Source organism: Vipera ursinii (assembly GCF_947247035.1).
Source record: "Vipera ursinii genome assembly, chromosome: 3".
In the NCBI taxonomy this organism is placed as follows: Eukaryota; Metazoa; Chordata; class Lepidosauria; order Squamata; family Viperidae; genus Vipera; species Vipera ursinii.
Window position 1 is genome coordinate 178118381 of NC_139516.1, and position 16875 is coordinate 178135255.

At 37.5% G+C, this 16875-nt stretch overlaps 1 protein-coding gene across 6 annotated transcripts in view; it reads left to right on the forward strand.

Moving 5' to 3' along the window:
• The window catches only part of CSPP1 (centrosome and spindle pole associated protein 1), a 67055-nt gene that overhangs the window by 5606 nt on the left and 44574 nt on the right, over window positions 1-16875 (forward strand). For 3 of the 6 annotated variants that reach the window (XR_014492322.1, XM_083361201.1, XM_083361202.1), the window contains exons 4-10: window positions 6005-6102; window positions 8586-8609; window positions 8960-9040; window positions 9686-9787; window positions 10498-10901; window positions 13548-13624; window positions 15472-15565. Coding sequence is in view for 5 of the 6 variants with exons in the window: in XM_083361201.1 (XP_083217327.1) it covers window positions 6005-6102; window positions 8586-8609; window positions 8960-9040; window positions 9686-9787; window positions 10498-10901; window positions 13548-13624; window positions 15472-15565 (880 nt within the window). In the remaining variant the exon portion in view is untranslated. The remainder of the gene's footprint in view (window positions 1-6004; window positions 6103-8585; window positions 8610-8959; window positions 9041-9685; window positions 9788-10497; window positions 10902-13547; window positions 13625-15471; window positions 15566-16875) is intronic. The other 3 variants (XM_083361204.1, XM_083361203.1, XM_083361205.1) reach the window with 3 other exon arrangements.

Here is a 16875-nt window from a genome sequence, read left to right on the forward strand (position 1 = left end):
AGTTTGACACCCCTGCCCTATAAAGTATTACTAGGTTTTATCAGGAAGATGTTAAAATGACTTACTAACATGTTCCTGCCTAACTTATATGGACAAGTCCCCTGCTGAGAGCAGATAAGATAGGCGTAAGCCAGAAAGCAATGTCTCTCTGTACAGTCTCCCATTGTGGATCATGTTCCTGCCAGTGGTATTCTTTGTCTATTCTCTTTTTATGTCTATGGAGATTCTTAGTCATCCAGGTCATAGTTATCCCAATGGTGCTTTTTCACGAGGCAACTGGACTTTCTTGTTTTTCTTTGAAGACGTTTTGCTTCTCATCCAAGAAGCTTCTTCAGCTTCTACAATTACTACAAGTGAGAGGAATATGCCACTAAGTACAGTTTTATTGATATAATTTATGTAACATAATATAATTGGAGAAGAAAAAAACAGTGACAGAAAATTAGATGGAAGTGGCTGGAAATCCAGACACTGGATTTCTTAATAAAACATTGGTTGGGAAAAGAGCCTGTTAATTTTTTTAGCTAATGCCACTTTTTTAGTCTGCCATTTCTCTTTATCCAACCCTATGTCTTTGCCAGAAAATGTGTAAATTCTTACATTTTTGTGTATTGAAACAAAGTTCCTATGGAATATCCTTACCTTCATACAGTATTTATGATAAAACTTTTGTCTTAATAAATAGGAATTTGGTGTTTAATTAAGATCAGAATAGTTTTCTAGTTTACTTCTTCTTTTCCGTAAAAAACTTTGATAATTCAAAGGATCGGGAAGAATACATTTATGAACTGTTCTCTTTTCTATACCAAAAGATCACAAATACTTTTGTAACTTACCATTGCTGAACGAACATATGTATGCTTAGAAGTATTTGGTGTTGTGAGTAGTCTGGCAGTGGTAAAAGTGACATCACTAGAAGTGACCTAAAATAACAATTAAATGTAGCTTACCCTCAGAGGCCTCTTGGGAAAACATCATGACAGCACCAAAATAGTATGTGTTCCATATTTGGATTTTAATTTGTAAATGTTTTGATCTTAGAAAGTAAAAATCACCTTGTTCAAATAAGCCAGCTGTAGTCTTAACATACTAGCAGTTACGAGCTTGATGAATTTGGAAATTTCATAAATAAGGATAATTTAGTGAACATTTTCCCTGGTTGCTTTACTATTTGAAAAAATACATATCAATGAAAGTTCCCATTTTGGGTAGTAGTAGCTACTGCTATACCTCCTCTTATTAATCTATTTAGTATATAAAATTTAGCATATACTATTTACCAAAACAGGACTGTAGCTTTCAGGTTAAATTAACTAATACATGTAATATTGCTCATTAAGGCATTCTCCGTAGTTGCAAAATATTGATAATAGTACAAAACAGACTATTAGTACTTGGGAAGACATTTGTATGTACAGTATTACCAAGTAATTGATCGTGGAATTTATGAAATCCAACTGCCATTGAAAAGAGATCAAGCATTATGGCTAGGTATATTTAGCTATCTGCTTTCCAGTAAGGATCTCTTACAGTCATCCTTGCTGAAAATATTTCCATGATGTCATAGAGGGCCAGTGCTCATAAACTGCTGTTATATGTTTATTATGGTATATAATGCATTATGAGGTTCAGCAAGCTCCCAAATAAATAGTCTCAGTTGTATATTTTTTTCATAAGTTAGAGCTCAGTTTGACAAACATGCCTAAAGTTTAAATGTTGTGCAACCTTGGAGATACTCTGTATTTTCCTGTTGTATTAATCTGTTAATCATCTTATTCCTCTGCTACTTTTTTATACCAGAAAAGTTCCTTTGCTTCTTAAAAAAATCATTGATATTATGAAGTCTAATCAAACTCATACTGATGTGCAAGACAGATCCACTAAGTTTAGTGGAGTTAAAGCAGTATTTAATTACGTAAACATTCTTAATGACCCTGACCTGATGTAGCCTCCCTATCACAAGACCCATCAGAAGCCTCTCACTGATGATTCACAGCTGACCCATCACAAGACCCTCACTTGACACACCCACACCTGGAGCCCTTATAAACAGAACACTGACATCACCTAAACTCCACTGAAGTTTTTACCTAGCCTGGTAATGAAATGTTCAGAAACCAACCCACAAGCTCAAAGAGCGAACCTTCACCTTCTTCCTACATCTGAGCTACAGATATTTGCCAGTATTGCATACTCAATGTTTATTTCTACAGGTGAAACTCAAAAAATTAGAATATCGTGCAAAAGTTCATTTATTTCAGTAATGCAACTTAAAAGGGGAAACTAATATATGAGATAGACTCATAATGCCGCTTGGGGGGTGTATGAAAGCCCTAATAAGCAGGCATATACATAGAATGAAGGCTACTGCTAAGCTTGTAAGCCGCCCTGAGTCTTCGGAGAAGGGCGGGATATAAATGGAATTAAAATAAATAAATAAATAAAATAAAACCCCAAATCCACAATCTCAGAAAATTAGAATATTGTGAAAAGGTGCAATATTCTAGGCTCAAAGTGTCCCACTCTAATCAGCTAATTAAGCCATAACACCTGCAAAGGGTTCCTGAGCCTTTAAATGGTCTCTCAGTCTGGTTCAGTAGGAATCACAATCATGGGGAAGACTGCTGACCTGACAGTTGTGCAGAAAACCATCATTGACACCCTCTATAAGGAGGGAAAGCCTGAAAAGGTAATTGCAAAAGAAGTTGGATGTTCCCAAAGTGCTGTATCAAAGCACATTAATAGAAAGTTATGTGGAAGGGAAAAGTGTGGAAGAAAAAGGTGCACAAGCAGCAGGGATGACCGCAGCCTAGAGAGGATTGTCAGGAAAAGGCCATTCAAAAGTGTTGGGGACTTTCACAAGGAGTCGACTGAGGCTGGAGTCAGTGCATCAAGAGCCACCACACACAAACGGATCCTGGACATGGGCTTCAAATGTTGTATTCCTCTTGTCAAGCCGCTCCTGAACAACAAACGTCAGAAGCGTCTTACCTGGGCTAAAGAAAAACAGACCTGGTCTGTTGCTCAGTGGTCCAAAGCCCTCTTTTCTTATGAGAGCAACTTTTGCATCTCATTTGGAAACCAAGGACCCAGAGCCTGGAGGAAGAATGGAGAGGCACACACTGCAAGATGCACCTGCCCACACTGCCAAAAGCACCAAAACCTGGTTCAATGACCGTGGGATTACTGTGGTTGATTGGCCACCAAACTCGCCTGACCTGAACCCCATAGAGAATCTATGGGGCATTGCCAAGAGAAAGATGAGAGTCATGAGACCGAACAATGCAGAAGAACTGAAGGCCCCTAGTGAAGCATCCTGGTCTTCCATAACACCTCAGCAGTGCCACAGGCTGATAGTTTCCATACCACGCCGCATTGAGACAGTAATTGCTGCAAAAGGGGCCCAAACCAAGTACTGGGTACATATGCATGCTTATACTTTTCAGAGGTCCGATATTGTTCTATGTACACTCCTTGTTTTATTGATTGCATGTAATATTCTAATTTTCTGAGATTGTGGATTTGGGGTTTTCATGAGCTGTACGCCATAATCATCACAATTATGACAAATCACGGCTTGAACTATCTTGCTTTGCATGTAATGAGTCTATCTCATGTATTAGTTTCCCCTTTTAAGTTGCATTACTGAAATAAATGAACTTTTGCACGATATTCTAATATTTCGAGTTTCATCTGTATTTATGTTTAAACGTTTTTAATGTTCTAATTATTTTAATTAGTTGCTTTCTGTGTGCTGCCCAGAATCACATTGAGATCGGCAGCTGTATAAATCCAATAGATGCAGATTTAGCCATTAATCTTGTATTGTCTTTATGACTAGTTCCATAACATTACATCTGAGATTCTGATATTAGGGTTTGCTCTTACTTGTTAATTGTGGCTTTTGTTTTTTTTATTTAAATAGCTGGATTACATGGAATCTGTTCTTAAAGTCAGCTGGATGACCCTGGGCCAGAATATATATTTCTTTTTCTGATTCCTTTTGGAGAAGAAAGTTTAAATAAAATAGGGAAACTAGTATTTCTAATATCTAAACAGAGAGACAGTTTGGTTTAGTGGTTAATTCATCAGATTAGAAATTGGGAGTCCATGAGTTCTAGTTCTGCATTAGGCCCTAGGCCAGTGGTGGCGAACTTATGGCACGGGTGCCAGAGGCGGCACTCAGAGCCCCGGAGGTAGCAACTGTCCCTCTTCAACCAGCCGCCTGCTAATTCACCGAGGTCCCATGTGGCTGAATGCATCCCGGCACGGCTGGTTTCCCTTCCCCACCGTCCTGTCACTCCTGGCCTCGCATGCTCTCCTTTTCCCAGGCATGACCCACTGCATCACCTCCTCAGCTGTCGGCCGACCATCCATCTCGGAGGCGGCTTCTTTGAACTGCTGGCGATGGGCTGCGGAGCCCCAGAGTGCGCCTGTCAAGGGGCCGGCAGACTGTGGCTACTGACAGACACCGTTGGCCCCCATGCGCTTGCTGGCCTCTGTGTGTGGGGGCCGATGGTGTCAGGCAGCAGCTGCCCAGCCCTTGCCTTGCCCCATGACAATGGCAACCCCACCCTGCCTCACCTCACCCCACAGGATGAGTCTCCTGCCTACCACCCCACCTGCCAGAGACCTCCTGGAGCTCCCGCAACCCTGCCCACCCCCCACAGGTTTCCTTCCCCACGAGCAACATTGAGATGGCCACACCCACCCAATCTTCCATGACCACCACAGCCACGCCCACCCAGTGGGCCACGTCCACCTGGCACTCAGCGATAAATAAGTGGGTTTTGGGTTGCAGTTTTGGGCACTCGGTCTCTAAAAGGTTCGCCACCACTGCCCTAAGCCAACTGGATGACCCTGGGTCATTATATCTTAGCCTTAGGTAGGAGGCAGTAGCAAACCATCTGTGAAAAATTTTGCCAAGAAAACTGCAGGGACTGGGACTCTAGGCAGTCTCCAAGAATCGGACAAAATTGAATGGAAGAAAAAAAAGAGCTAGATGCAATAGGTATTTATTATTTTCTTCACTCAGCTGCTTGTAATAGATACAAATTGGTTACTAGTTTCAGTGATGTTCTAAAAGTGCTTTTTTCCAAAAGGCAAATGGTCTTCATTTTTTCCTTGAAGACTCTTTGCTTCTAATCCAAGAAGCTTCTTCAGTTTGAGCTTGAGCTGAAGAAGCTTCTTGGAATGTTTTTAAGGAAAAAAAATGAAGTCCAGTTGCCTTTTGGGAAAAAAAGCACTTTTGGGACAACCATGACTTGGATAAATGAGAATCTCCGTAAACATTTAGTTTCAATGATAATTTCCTGACCCATACTACAAAGGTGGCTCAACTCTCTTAGCTAGTTGATAAATAGAATTGTAGCAGTTCAGCAGGATATTTGGCACCGATATTTTACATCAAACTCTGGCAGGGATTGAGCATCGAACTTTCTACAAGGCTTATGCTTTGCTGCTGAGTTGCAATCCACTCTGTAGAATGTGTGCAAGTGTACTGCAGGAAAAAGATGAAGAGCGCTGTGACTCTCGGAATTATATTGCATTGGTACTTTATTGCTTCCAGTCGTTATATCCTACTTCAATTATGTAATCTAAAAAATTAGTTGACAGAAGATCCTTTATATCTACAATGATTAAAAAGGTTTCTGAACACTGTGGAAAATACATATGTTGGATAGAGCTTGGAAATTGTGCCAGATGCATCTTCACAGTGAAGTAAGCCTACATGATGGTTATATACAGTACTGCATTGCTCAAGAAGCTCTTCTTTCCTGTTTTAATAATTGTAACAAGGCTATGTTTATATCCTTAAGAACACACTGTAGTGAGAGAGCATTTTAAATCCCTGATAATAATTTTTAAAACTGGAACTTCTTCAATTCCGTTCTTTTACAGGGTAATAGAAATATTAATTTACCTTTATTTGAATAAATTCTCATGTTTCTTACACTGGGATATTTGCACAGACCATCGATAAGAACTGTCTTGTATTTTGTAGACTATGGCTTAAGCTTGCCTCTGGGGGAGGATTATGAACATAAAAAACACAAACTAAAGGAGGAACTTCGACAGGACTACAGGCAATACCTTTCACAAGTAAGAAACTAACTTATTAAAACTTTAATACTGGTTTGTGAAGCAAAAATACATTAAAACTAAATTTCCTAAGAATTGAATCCATTCATTTCTAGAATTTATTACTATGTCGTGTCAGGATATTAGATGCTATGTAAAATATCCATGACAATAAATTATTGGAAAAAGCTGCTTTCAAAGGAGTTTGGTTGGAGGAGCCAAGGGAGAAATTGTATTTTGAAGGGATGAATACCTAGTTTAATTTACATTTAATCAAAAACTAGCCAAACACATTTTAGACAATGTGTACTGTAAGCCTATCCTTTATTATTAGTTTATGGTGCATTGTATTGTAACCCAGAAAATTGGGTTTCCGTTAATTAGGACAGTGGGAATTGTTAAAAGAGATGGATCGCATTAAAAAATGAACCATTTTTTTTTGGGGGGGAGATAGCCAAAACCACAACATAAATAGGTCGTATTTTGGAATTGTGTTACAGGTCAGGTTTTGGAGAGTCAAAAGCTTCACTTTTTCATTTTTCCTTGAGCAATAAAAGGCATGGGGAGCAGGGCACCAATATCACATAAATGAGCAAGGCTTTTATTTATACAGGTACTGTTCAATGTATGACCATAAATGAGCCCAGAATTTTGATTGTAAGTCATCACTTTCATTAAACAAGGTGACCATCTTGTACAATGACCACAATGTGAGGTTTCCCCATTGCAATTGTGCCTTGGGGTAGAAGAAGCCTTGGGAAATCTACAGACTGGGAGGTGTCAGTCAGCTAGACCCACTGTCGCACAGACTCTCTTCTTGCCCCATCATGCCCAGGTCCACTTATCTTTCTGTTGCCTTGCTCCATCTTGCACATGGGCCCCATTCTTGTGATGGTTTGGAAAGTGTGATTTGGAGAAGAGCCTTCCAAGCCACTGTGAAAATGATGCGTTCACTAGAGTTTACTCCTCTGGAGAGGAAATCTTAGGGAAGCTGGCATTCTGAAAGCTTAGAGACTCACTGTTTCATAATGCTGACGCTGAGGGCTTTAAGCATTCTCTCCTCCGGAATTCTACATCTTTCACTAGCAGCCTTTCTCATCTCCCCCTTCTGAAACTTTTATAATTTTCTCCAGAGAAATGCTGAGACACAGAGGAGAAGAATACTAGTGAAAGAGGTGGATTGAAATGCCGAGCCTTCAGAATGTTGCAGAGCCTTTCAGAATGCTGGCTTTGCTAGCATTTTTGACAGATTGAGGTCCATTCCTTCAAGTGTAGGATGCTTTCCCTATCCAGCAGAGAGGGTAGAGTAAATTTCTGGAGGAATGGACCTCAGATCCTCACTTGCAACCTCCCCTATGGGCTTCCCAAGAACCTGCAAAGAAGATTGCATATCACATGATTGTAGGTCACCTGGCAAAATGCAGGCATGTGAGCGCAGTGTAACATTTTATGATGCTTAGACATGCTTTACGGGCTGTAAAGCACCATGGCTGCCACCACTCAACCCGTCCTCAACCCGTCATAAGTTGAGGACTACGTGTAACACTTTTTAAAACACTGCTGTGAGTGGTTATGTTTTGGTATATATTTTTGGTGTGTGTGAAACTTGACCCTAACTTTTAAACATTTTATTTATTGACACGAAGTAACAGAAACCTCTATCTCAAATTTTCAGTTATGTTTAGTTAACATTGTTGTGATGTGCTATTTGACGATATTTAAGGAATTGCAGGTCAACCAGCGTTATTTAGACAAATGAAACGAGGCTGAGTGAAGTGATATATCTGTCTAGATTAAACATGTTTTACTCACAGATAAATGGAAGATAAAAATATTGAAGAGGCAGTTTGAAATAGAAGGGAACAAGAGAAGATAATGCCTGAAAAACAGAGGCAGTTGAAAAAAACCCCAGAAGACTATTTATCTATTCAGTAGAAAAAAGTGAAACATGAATTTGGATTAGAAAAATAGAAAAATAATTTTAGTATATAATTAAACTTAACATCAAAAGATATCTATCTATCTCACTTTGTTAGCTGACAAGCAAGGGAGATATGTGTTAAGCTTGTGGCCTAGAGGTTAAAACAACTGCCTAATGTGCAATCAGCCCAGGTTCGAATCTCAGAAGGGTATGGCTGACTGATGAAAACAAATAAGTTTGAAATGCATATCAGTCTCCCTTTAATTCTTTGTTAGCAATCTAAAATTTACACAAATATGAGCTGTCTCTGTTGTGACTACTGCCTGTCGATGGCCTTCGGTTAGGCCGAAACAGGAAATAAAGATTTGTCCTATGTTTGGGGCCTAGCAAGGTAATCTAAATAGTTAACAAGCATTTAACACATATCACATTAATATAATAGATACTATTTACTGCACTTTTTATGAATCAGCATCTTTAAATTGTTTTCAATTTGCACATGTCTGTCTAAAAGAGAAAAAAGATTCAGAACTATTGTTGACAGAATATTCTTTAAGATGAAATCTGTTTTCCAAACTTTTAGGGTATGTCACAGGCAAAAAAAAAGGTATGATGCTTGTATTATGCTACTCTTCAAATTAATATCTCACTTTATTTGAATGTGCTATTAAAAAGTCTTGGGTGAAAAATCAGTCTTTGTGCTTGGCTTTGTTTTGTGGCTGTCCCACCATTAAAAAATTGATTTTCACATGCTATTCATAATTTTCTGTTCATTTCATCTTAACTGTAATGATGGTCTCTATCCTGTATTTCACTGCAAAATTGATAATTCTGTATTACCTAAATATAATGAATACAGGACATACAAAAATGATTATGTTTATATTACCTTTAAATTATTTCTACAACATATAAGGATCATTTGATTTAAATATATATTTATTTCATTTTTTATAGAAAAGGTATTTAATATCAGGTGAAGTTGATCCATATACTCAGGGACTTTCTCTTCCTATTTGCGACAGAAGATCTGCTAAGGTAAGTTCTTGGAAACAAACAATTTGCAGAACTGTTGTGATTTGCAAATATATATTTTGGTGTATTTTAACTTGCAAACTAGAAAAAAAATTTAACAATCAAAACTAACTTGATGCAATGAGTGGTGTAAAGTAAGATTTAAGTTCAAATGCTTTTGGTGCCATTTTTTAAAAACTAATCTACCTGTTACTTTACCAACTTCTGATTTCAAAATAATTTCCCCATGTGATTGGATGTGATTGGAGTACTGCATTCCTGCTGGTATGTATAAATGATCAAATAGTCAAGTTTCAGGGAAAATGTTCAGAGTATTTCCTTCTGATTTTATATTGTTAATGCTAAAAAAAAATAGCAGCTCTTGTACCTTCAAAAATGAATATCAGATTATGATTTCCTTGTTCAAGTGAAACTTTTTTTTGCTTTGGCAAAATGCATTTTGCATTGTTGTGGTCCACTGGAATATGAAATTCTAAATAAACCTCAAAAACGTTGATTTTACTTACATGTAGAGTTTCAGTGGTTTTATATGCTAACAGATTATCTGTATAAAATTGAAATCTGCGTTTTTTGCAATCTTGCTTTATATATAGACAAATCATGTCCCTATGGTTTAAAACCTTTTGATGCTTCTGATATTTGTTCTAGGACAGGTTAAGACTTGAAAGAAACAAGGAATACAATCAGTATCTCAGGGAAAAGGAAGAATGGAATGAAAGGTTAAGAAGAGTAGGGAAGAAACAAATAGAGGTAAAAGACAGATTTTTTTCAATCATACTGGAAACAATGGAATGATAACTATGAATAAGCTGTAAGAAAGATTAATTGAGGATTGACAATAATCTTTTTTTATTCCTTTATATAAATCCATTAGTTTATAAATATAGATTTTTGTTTACTTATGAGACAACAGTGGACTATCATAGGTAGAGGCAATAAAATATTGGCTGGTTTTTTTCTAAATTTTTATCAGAAAGTTTATATGACATCATTTAAACCTGCTATTTTTAACCTCTTTTACTTTTGCTTGCCATTTTTAAATATGTGAATGAGAGGGAAAAGTAATAATTATATTTTTGGCATATCTTTTTTCTCTGTATTTATTTTAAAGATGCCTAGGCTATTACCTCATATAAATTGATGTACAAAGAAAACTGTCTCAAAATTATACAATATCCCCTATAAAAGTGGGGGGAAAACCCCTAAAATATAAAGCCATTTCAACCAATCCAATCCAACAGATTGAATTTATAAAAGGTTAAATGGCTAGAAAAATATTGCATGTGTTATATTGAAAGCAGTTCATTGTGTTTATTTAATGTGCAGTTACATTTCCTCTTGCTTTTTGAGTTGTTTGTGAAAATGGCTAATTAAAATTAAACTGTGACTTAAAATTGAAACAATAAAACCAAAATAATTCTGTTGTATTTAGTCTTTAAATATTTTTCTTGTATTGACAGCATGACACAGATATCCATAAGCAAAATTTTGCTGTTAATGAAACCCAATCGGAATTATATGCTCCAAATGTGTCTTTTCAAAAAATTGAAGAATCCAGCAAGAAAGATGCTTGTACAGCTACAGATTCCTATGATGGGTTATCAAATATAAGATTGTTAGACCAACAACATAAACAAGATATTGAAACTGGTTTGGGAGATTCATTACTGAATAAAACACTTGATGAAAAACTGAACATTTCCAGCCGAAAGCAAGGAAAGCTGGATGGCAAATCGGATAACTATTTCCAAAGACGTCACAAGTGTGAAGATCATGATCCTGAAATAAATTATGAAATGGATCCCAGGTTTCGATATGAAAGTGACTACGACAAAAAACCATTGCGGGTCTTTCATGCCCAAAGGTAAATTTACCTTCCTTATTAGTGTACTTTGTGATGAGTGGTGGTAAGCATCTTTGTCCCTGAGTTCACCCGTCCCATGCCAGTTCTCTCTATCCTAGATAACAGTTTTAAGGCTAGCAGTTATCCTATACTACTGTACTTCAGCTACCTCGTTCTGTATTCAGAACATTATAGTATCATACTTATTCCATATTTGTAATGTTGAGTACAGTTTCCAGAAACTTTGAAGGAAATCTATACATATATTTTAACATAAAATTAATAAACACCAATCTTAAATGTATGCTGTTGAGATTATTTCACTGTGATACCTAGAATTTATTTCAAAATCTGAGGATCGTGAAATCAGAATATTAAGTATCAGTATTTATAAGTGTTATGCCTTAAAGTTAGTATTTACATAAGAGCATTGCAACGCCTTAGAAATAAAGGCCCCAAATAAGCCCCGGGTCACAGTATGTGACACAAATACTGCAGGTGCTGTATATTTCTCTTCCTAGTAACTTCAGCACTTTGGTTTTTTCCTTTACCTCTCAGCCTTTCTTAAGTACTATGATTCAGTAAGGACTATCTTCTTCTCTTGAGTAAAACTCTTCTTGTGAAAATTGAAATGTGTAGAATTGTGATTAAATTCCCTGAAATAATGGATCAGATTTGTAGTTGCAAAATATTTATTTTAAAGCATGGATTTGCTTTTATCAATTATTTAGGCATTCCTGTATGTATTGGTATCAGTAACAGATTAAAAAGGGGAGTAATACATGATTCTTTTTACATTCAGGTACTCTTGGGTTATAACAGGAATTGGGACTGGAATTTCCATCACTAAGTGATGTGGTCATAAAGTATAATATCCCATGACTATTGCTTAGCAATGGCAATCCTGGGAGTCCCCATTGCCACTGTTAACCAAATCCTACTAGTCATTAGGCGAGGACCCACCTAATAATCCAAGTGATTTCTGGCTTGGTCCCTCCTAGCTTGAACCTTGGTATTGTAAGGGACTCTTTCCTCTTGAACTTTCCTCACCCACCTATTTCCCACCATCGTTATCCTTTTGACTGTCCTGACAATGGCACTCCTTGGCGGCAGAGATAGAACTGGAGTTGAAATATTTATTTATTTATTTAATTGATTTTATATACCGCCCTATCCCCGAAGGACTCAGGGCGGTTTACAGGACGAATTAAAACAATACAAATAAATACAATTAAAATAGAATTAAATTAAAACTAGCCCACAATTAAAACAAATTTAAATTTAAAATTTAAATTTAAATTAAAACCCCCTCAGTCCAGGCCAGAAAGATCAAATAACCAAGTTTTTAGGTCCTGGCGAAACGAGTGAAGGTCCGGGGCAGTCTGAAGTTCTACCAGCAGTTCATTCCATAGGGCAGGCGCGCCCACAGAGAATGCCCTCCCCCTTGGAATCACCTGCCGGCATTCCCTAACCGGTGGAACCCTAAGGAGGCCCTCCCTGTGGGAGCGCACAGGACGATGGGAGGCTGATGCTGGCAGCAGGTGATCCCTGAGATAATCCGGACCCATGCCATTTAGGGCTTTATAGGTCATCACCAGCACCTTGAATCTCACCCGGAGGGGAACTGGAAGGCAATGCAGCTCCTGGAGAAGAGGTGTTACATGAGAGTATCGGGAAACTCCCATTACTACTCGCGCGGCTGCATTCTGCACCAGCTGAAGCCTCCGAGTGGTCCTCAAGGGCAGCCCCATGTAGAGAGTGTTGCAGTAGTCTAACCGGGAGGTCACGAGCGCATGAGTGACTGTGCGTAGGGCATCTCGGTCCAAATAGGGTCGCAACTGGCGCACCAGGCGAACCTGGGCAAAAGCCCCCCTGGTCACAGCTCCTATATGAGCTTCCAAACTGAGCCGTGAATCCAGGAGGATGCCCAAGTTATGAGCCCTATCAGAGGGGGGTAATACCTCACCCCCCATCGTTAACGATGGACAAAAATGGTTCACCCGAGATAGAGGCCCAGAGCCTTCAGATGGCTGCCACTGCCACCCCTGGACCTCTACTTCAAGCCCCATGCCATGGCCAGCCACCTAGTGCCACAGCACAAAGCCTCTGCTGCCCCCACTGCTCTGCACTCCTTAGGCCCTGTTGTCCCCAGCTGGTTGTCTTCATTCCCTATGTGAGGCAGCTGCTGGATGTGCCAGGACTTCTTTCAGAGGCTGCATCTGTGGCTCTCAAAATGGCATGCATGAGTCTCCAAATTGTATCCTGCCTTCTCATGATGCTTCTCACAACGCTTCTTGCAATGTTCCTTGCGATACTTCTGAGCCCTTAAAAAGTATTGTGAGTAACTAAGAGCCATAACTTCAGGGACCAGTTGTAAATACCATATGTTCAGTGCAAATGGTTAATGAATCATTAATTGAGGACTAGTTGTATTAAGATTCATTTCCTGTTGAAGAATGATAGATAAGGTGATGGGTATTCCCCTGGGACTAGTACAATTTTTATCAGCATCTGTTTTGACACTTTTGCAACTTTGTCAGTTATACCTTTAAATAATATTTTAGATACTTTAGGATGTACCATTAAATCCTATTCTAAGTGTGCTTAAACATTCTATATTTTTTTAAAAATGATTTAGTGTGACTAATTTTTCATCTTTAATTTCAGAAGTCAAGGAAATTCTCCTATTGAGCAAGTACAGACTGCTGTTGATAGAGTTCCATATGCCACAGGACTAATACTTGGTATGTTTGAAAAACTGGGATACTGAAAAATATTATATTTTGATACTACATGTAGTTATTGTTCAGTTGTTCCATTATCCTTAGCTCCTAATTAAACCAAAGAGTAATTGGGATTGATGACTGAGGAAAGGCCCCACTGGAGCAACCTTCTCAGGAATTCTGGTCAGCAGCTGAGATCCAGGAGATCATGGGGGCCATTGTCAAGAAGATAGATAGTTGGTATCCTAGCAGCATCCTCAGCTTGTCATAACAGCCCAGTTTCATGCACATATTCCTGCAATCTAGTTATTGCAAACCTTCTTTCCTGAACCTGGTATCACAATAGCTATACGATCTAAAACTCAGCTTGCCAGATTTCTGATAAGTCCATTTTTATCATTGCACAGCCATATCTCAGTTATGCACCCACCAGGTCCACAACCTTTATCAACACTTTATGAGCAGACAGATTATTATTGCACATAGAACTGGAATTTATCAACATCAGTTCAGTTAGAGACCAGTTGAGTCACTTGGACCCAGGATGGGGTAACTGACTTAAGAGAGAACTGTACTTACATGCAAACGAGGTGGAGTGCTATATGAATTCAATAAATTGAATGTGACATGCCGACTTATAATGGTAGTTCTGGCAGTCCCAGTTGGCATTGTTAGGCAAATCCCACAAAATCAGTGTCCTGATTGCCATTTGTGATCTTCTGCCTTTGCTTTTCTGACAAGCAAAATCAATAAGGAAGCCGGCAGTGAAGGTAATAAATGGTGATCATATGATTTGGGATGCTACAATTTCATAATTACAGGCTGGTTGTCAAGAGCCTGAATTTTGGTCATGTGACTATGGGGATTTTGTAACAGCTGCAACTACAAGGACTCGTTCCTCTCGTTCAGGGCAATTAGAATAGATGCTGGACCTTAAATGAGGACTATACATATTTCAAATACATGAGTCCCAGCTGCTGCTTTCTACATCTCTCTGATGTCAATAACAACAGCAACTCTTTCTCCTCAAACACCCGTCCATGGTTGGGCACCATCCACATAGATACCTCCCACTACTAATGCAACCTCCTATGTAGCAGATTTCTGGCAAACTATTGCTTATTTCTGAAATATTTTCAGGTTTCAAAATTTCAAAGCCCAAAATTTCTTGCATTTCACTGTCCAGCTTACTGTTTTCTTCATTCTCAGATCTTCTAACTTGTCTTTATTCAAACAGTAATTTTCTCACTCTTATTTCTTTAACGCTTCCAATGTTCTCTCTTTAACTGCACTCAAGAAAACCACTATTCTAATGGAGGAATTTAAAATATTAGATAGTTTAAAAACATAGTTTTGTTTCTTCTACTTTCTCATTCTCCAAAAAATAATATGAGGTGCCTTAGATAAAGCTGATTAAATATTGCATTATTCTCCACTACTTTTATTGGTTGCTGCATTTGAAATTTGAAAAAAAAAATCAAACCTGAAGACTGAGATATGGGGGATTGGATCTCCTGAATTTTTTCTTGTTTGATGTTAGATATCATCTGCAGATATGACTCCTAGTTAAGTAAGATATAATTATTGTGCTATTGTTTCTCTGAAAATAGTTACTATTGATCTTTCAGTAATATGAAACATGGTTCACTAAAAATGGCAGAGTGCCATATAATTATTAATTCCAGTTGGAGTTCAGAACCATTTTATTTGGTCTGTTATCTAGTGAATAAGCTATAATTCAGTTTTTGGTTGTAAATACGTTTCTTACTATGGTTACAATGTTTACGGAGCTGTGCAGTAGGGATAAATATGGCATATATTTGGCTGAAGAGAAAGATATTTGCTTATGTGTTTATTTCCTTTTTTAGGAAGTCAAGACAGAGAATTTATTCAGAAAAGAAAAGAACAATATAGGCAAGAATTAATAGAGCAAATGGCTGAGCAGCAAAGAAATAAGAGACGGTAATAGAAGACTGATGGTTAAAAATTATTTCATGATTGATTAGTAATAACATTTATTTTTATAGGTAAATTGTGATTAGTTTGAATAGTGCAATATCGGATTTGGTGCAAACTATAAATTGATACCACATCATTTTAAGGCAATCCAGAATTCATTTAGTGCAAGGCTAATGTGATGCATTTGGAGCAAGTGCATGCACAATTGCCACTAAGGGTTTAGATGCTAATAATTTTGTGTGGAAAATGGAGGAAAGGAAGGTTCCGCTCAAGAAAAACTCAGAAAAGAGGTTAATTTTGAAAAACTACAGCAGAATATATAAAATAAGCACATACACTTTGTAGATGGGTTACCCTCTTTTACTGGTATACAGTACTTCATTAGTAAACATAAAATTTTATATTTTAACATTTTAATTGCCTATTTCTATTGAGCTGGAAACAATCATAGATTACTTCAAATAGTGTGAATTCAAATGCAGTAATGTGACCATTACATAGTATTCATCAATTGCACTAATCAAGACCTACCTATGTTAGCACTTACATAAAATAATATATCCACATGATAACTTACAATTTGTTTTTCTGTCTGAATTGTATTTTAATCTTTGAATTACATATTGGAAAAGAATATTCTCTCTAAAGTATATACATAACTGCAGTGTGTAGTTTTTAAAGCAATTCATTTTGTAGATAATGTTGTATGAGCTTTCACAAATCTGATCGTAGCAGCTTTAGATATACACAGAATACATTTCTTTATAAGAGTTTTAAAATTTTCCATTATTAAGTATAAAATAGGGGCTAATGCAAAATGCAAGTATTCATGTGCTAGTCTGTGTAACTTTGCTTTATAACAAAAAGAAATTTGATTTTGTTCTAGATTTTATAAGAATGTTGTTTTAAATTGGTCAAAATTTATAGTAAAATGCGGGATGCTTTAAAAAAAAGCTACAGTAATTATAGGTTGAGATGAAGGAAATATCCAAAATACAAACCTCATGATTGAAAAGTTCTGTGGTAAGTTTTGGACATTCTCGAGTCTTCCCATTCTTTGAGATCTGTCTGCTGACATGTTTTGGAAAATGATGATGTTTTTAATTCCTTTTTATTAGTTCTAACATAAGTATCGGCCAGCTATGGATTTCTGCACTGAGGGTTTTAGTTTATTTGATAGATCTATGGCTCTCTATGGATCATTAGATGGATCTGTTGGCCTTTTTTGTGTCAGAGTACTGATTACAGTGGCTTGAGCAGATGAAGCTATTGTGTTCCCAATGGGCTTGAATCTGAAAGATCTGGATTATTAT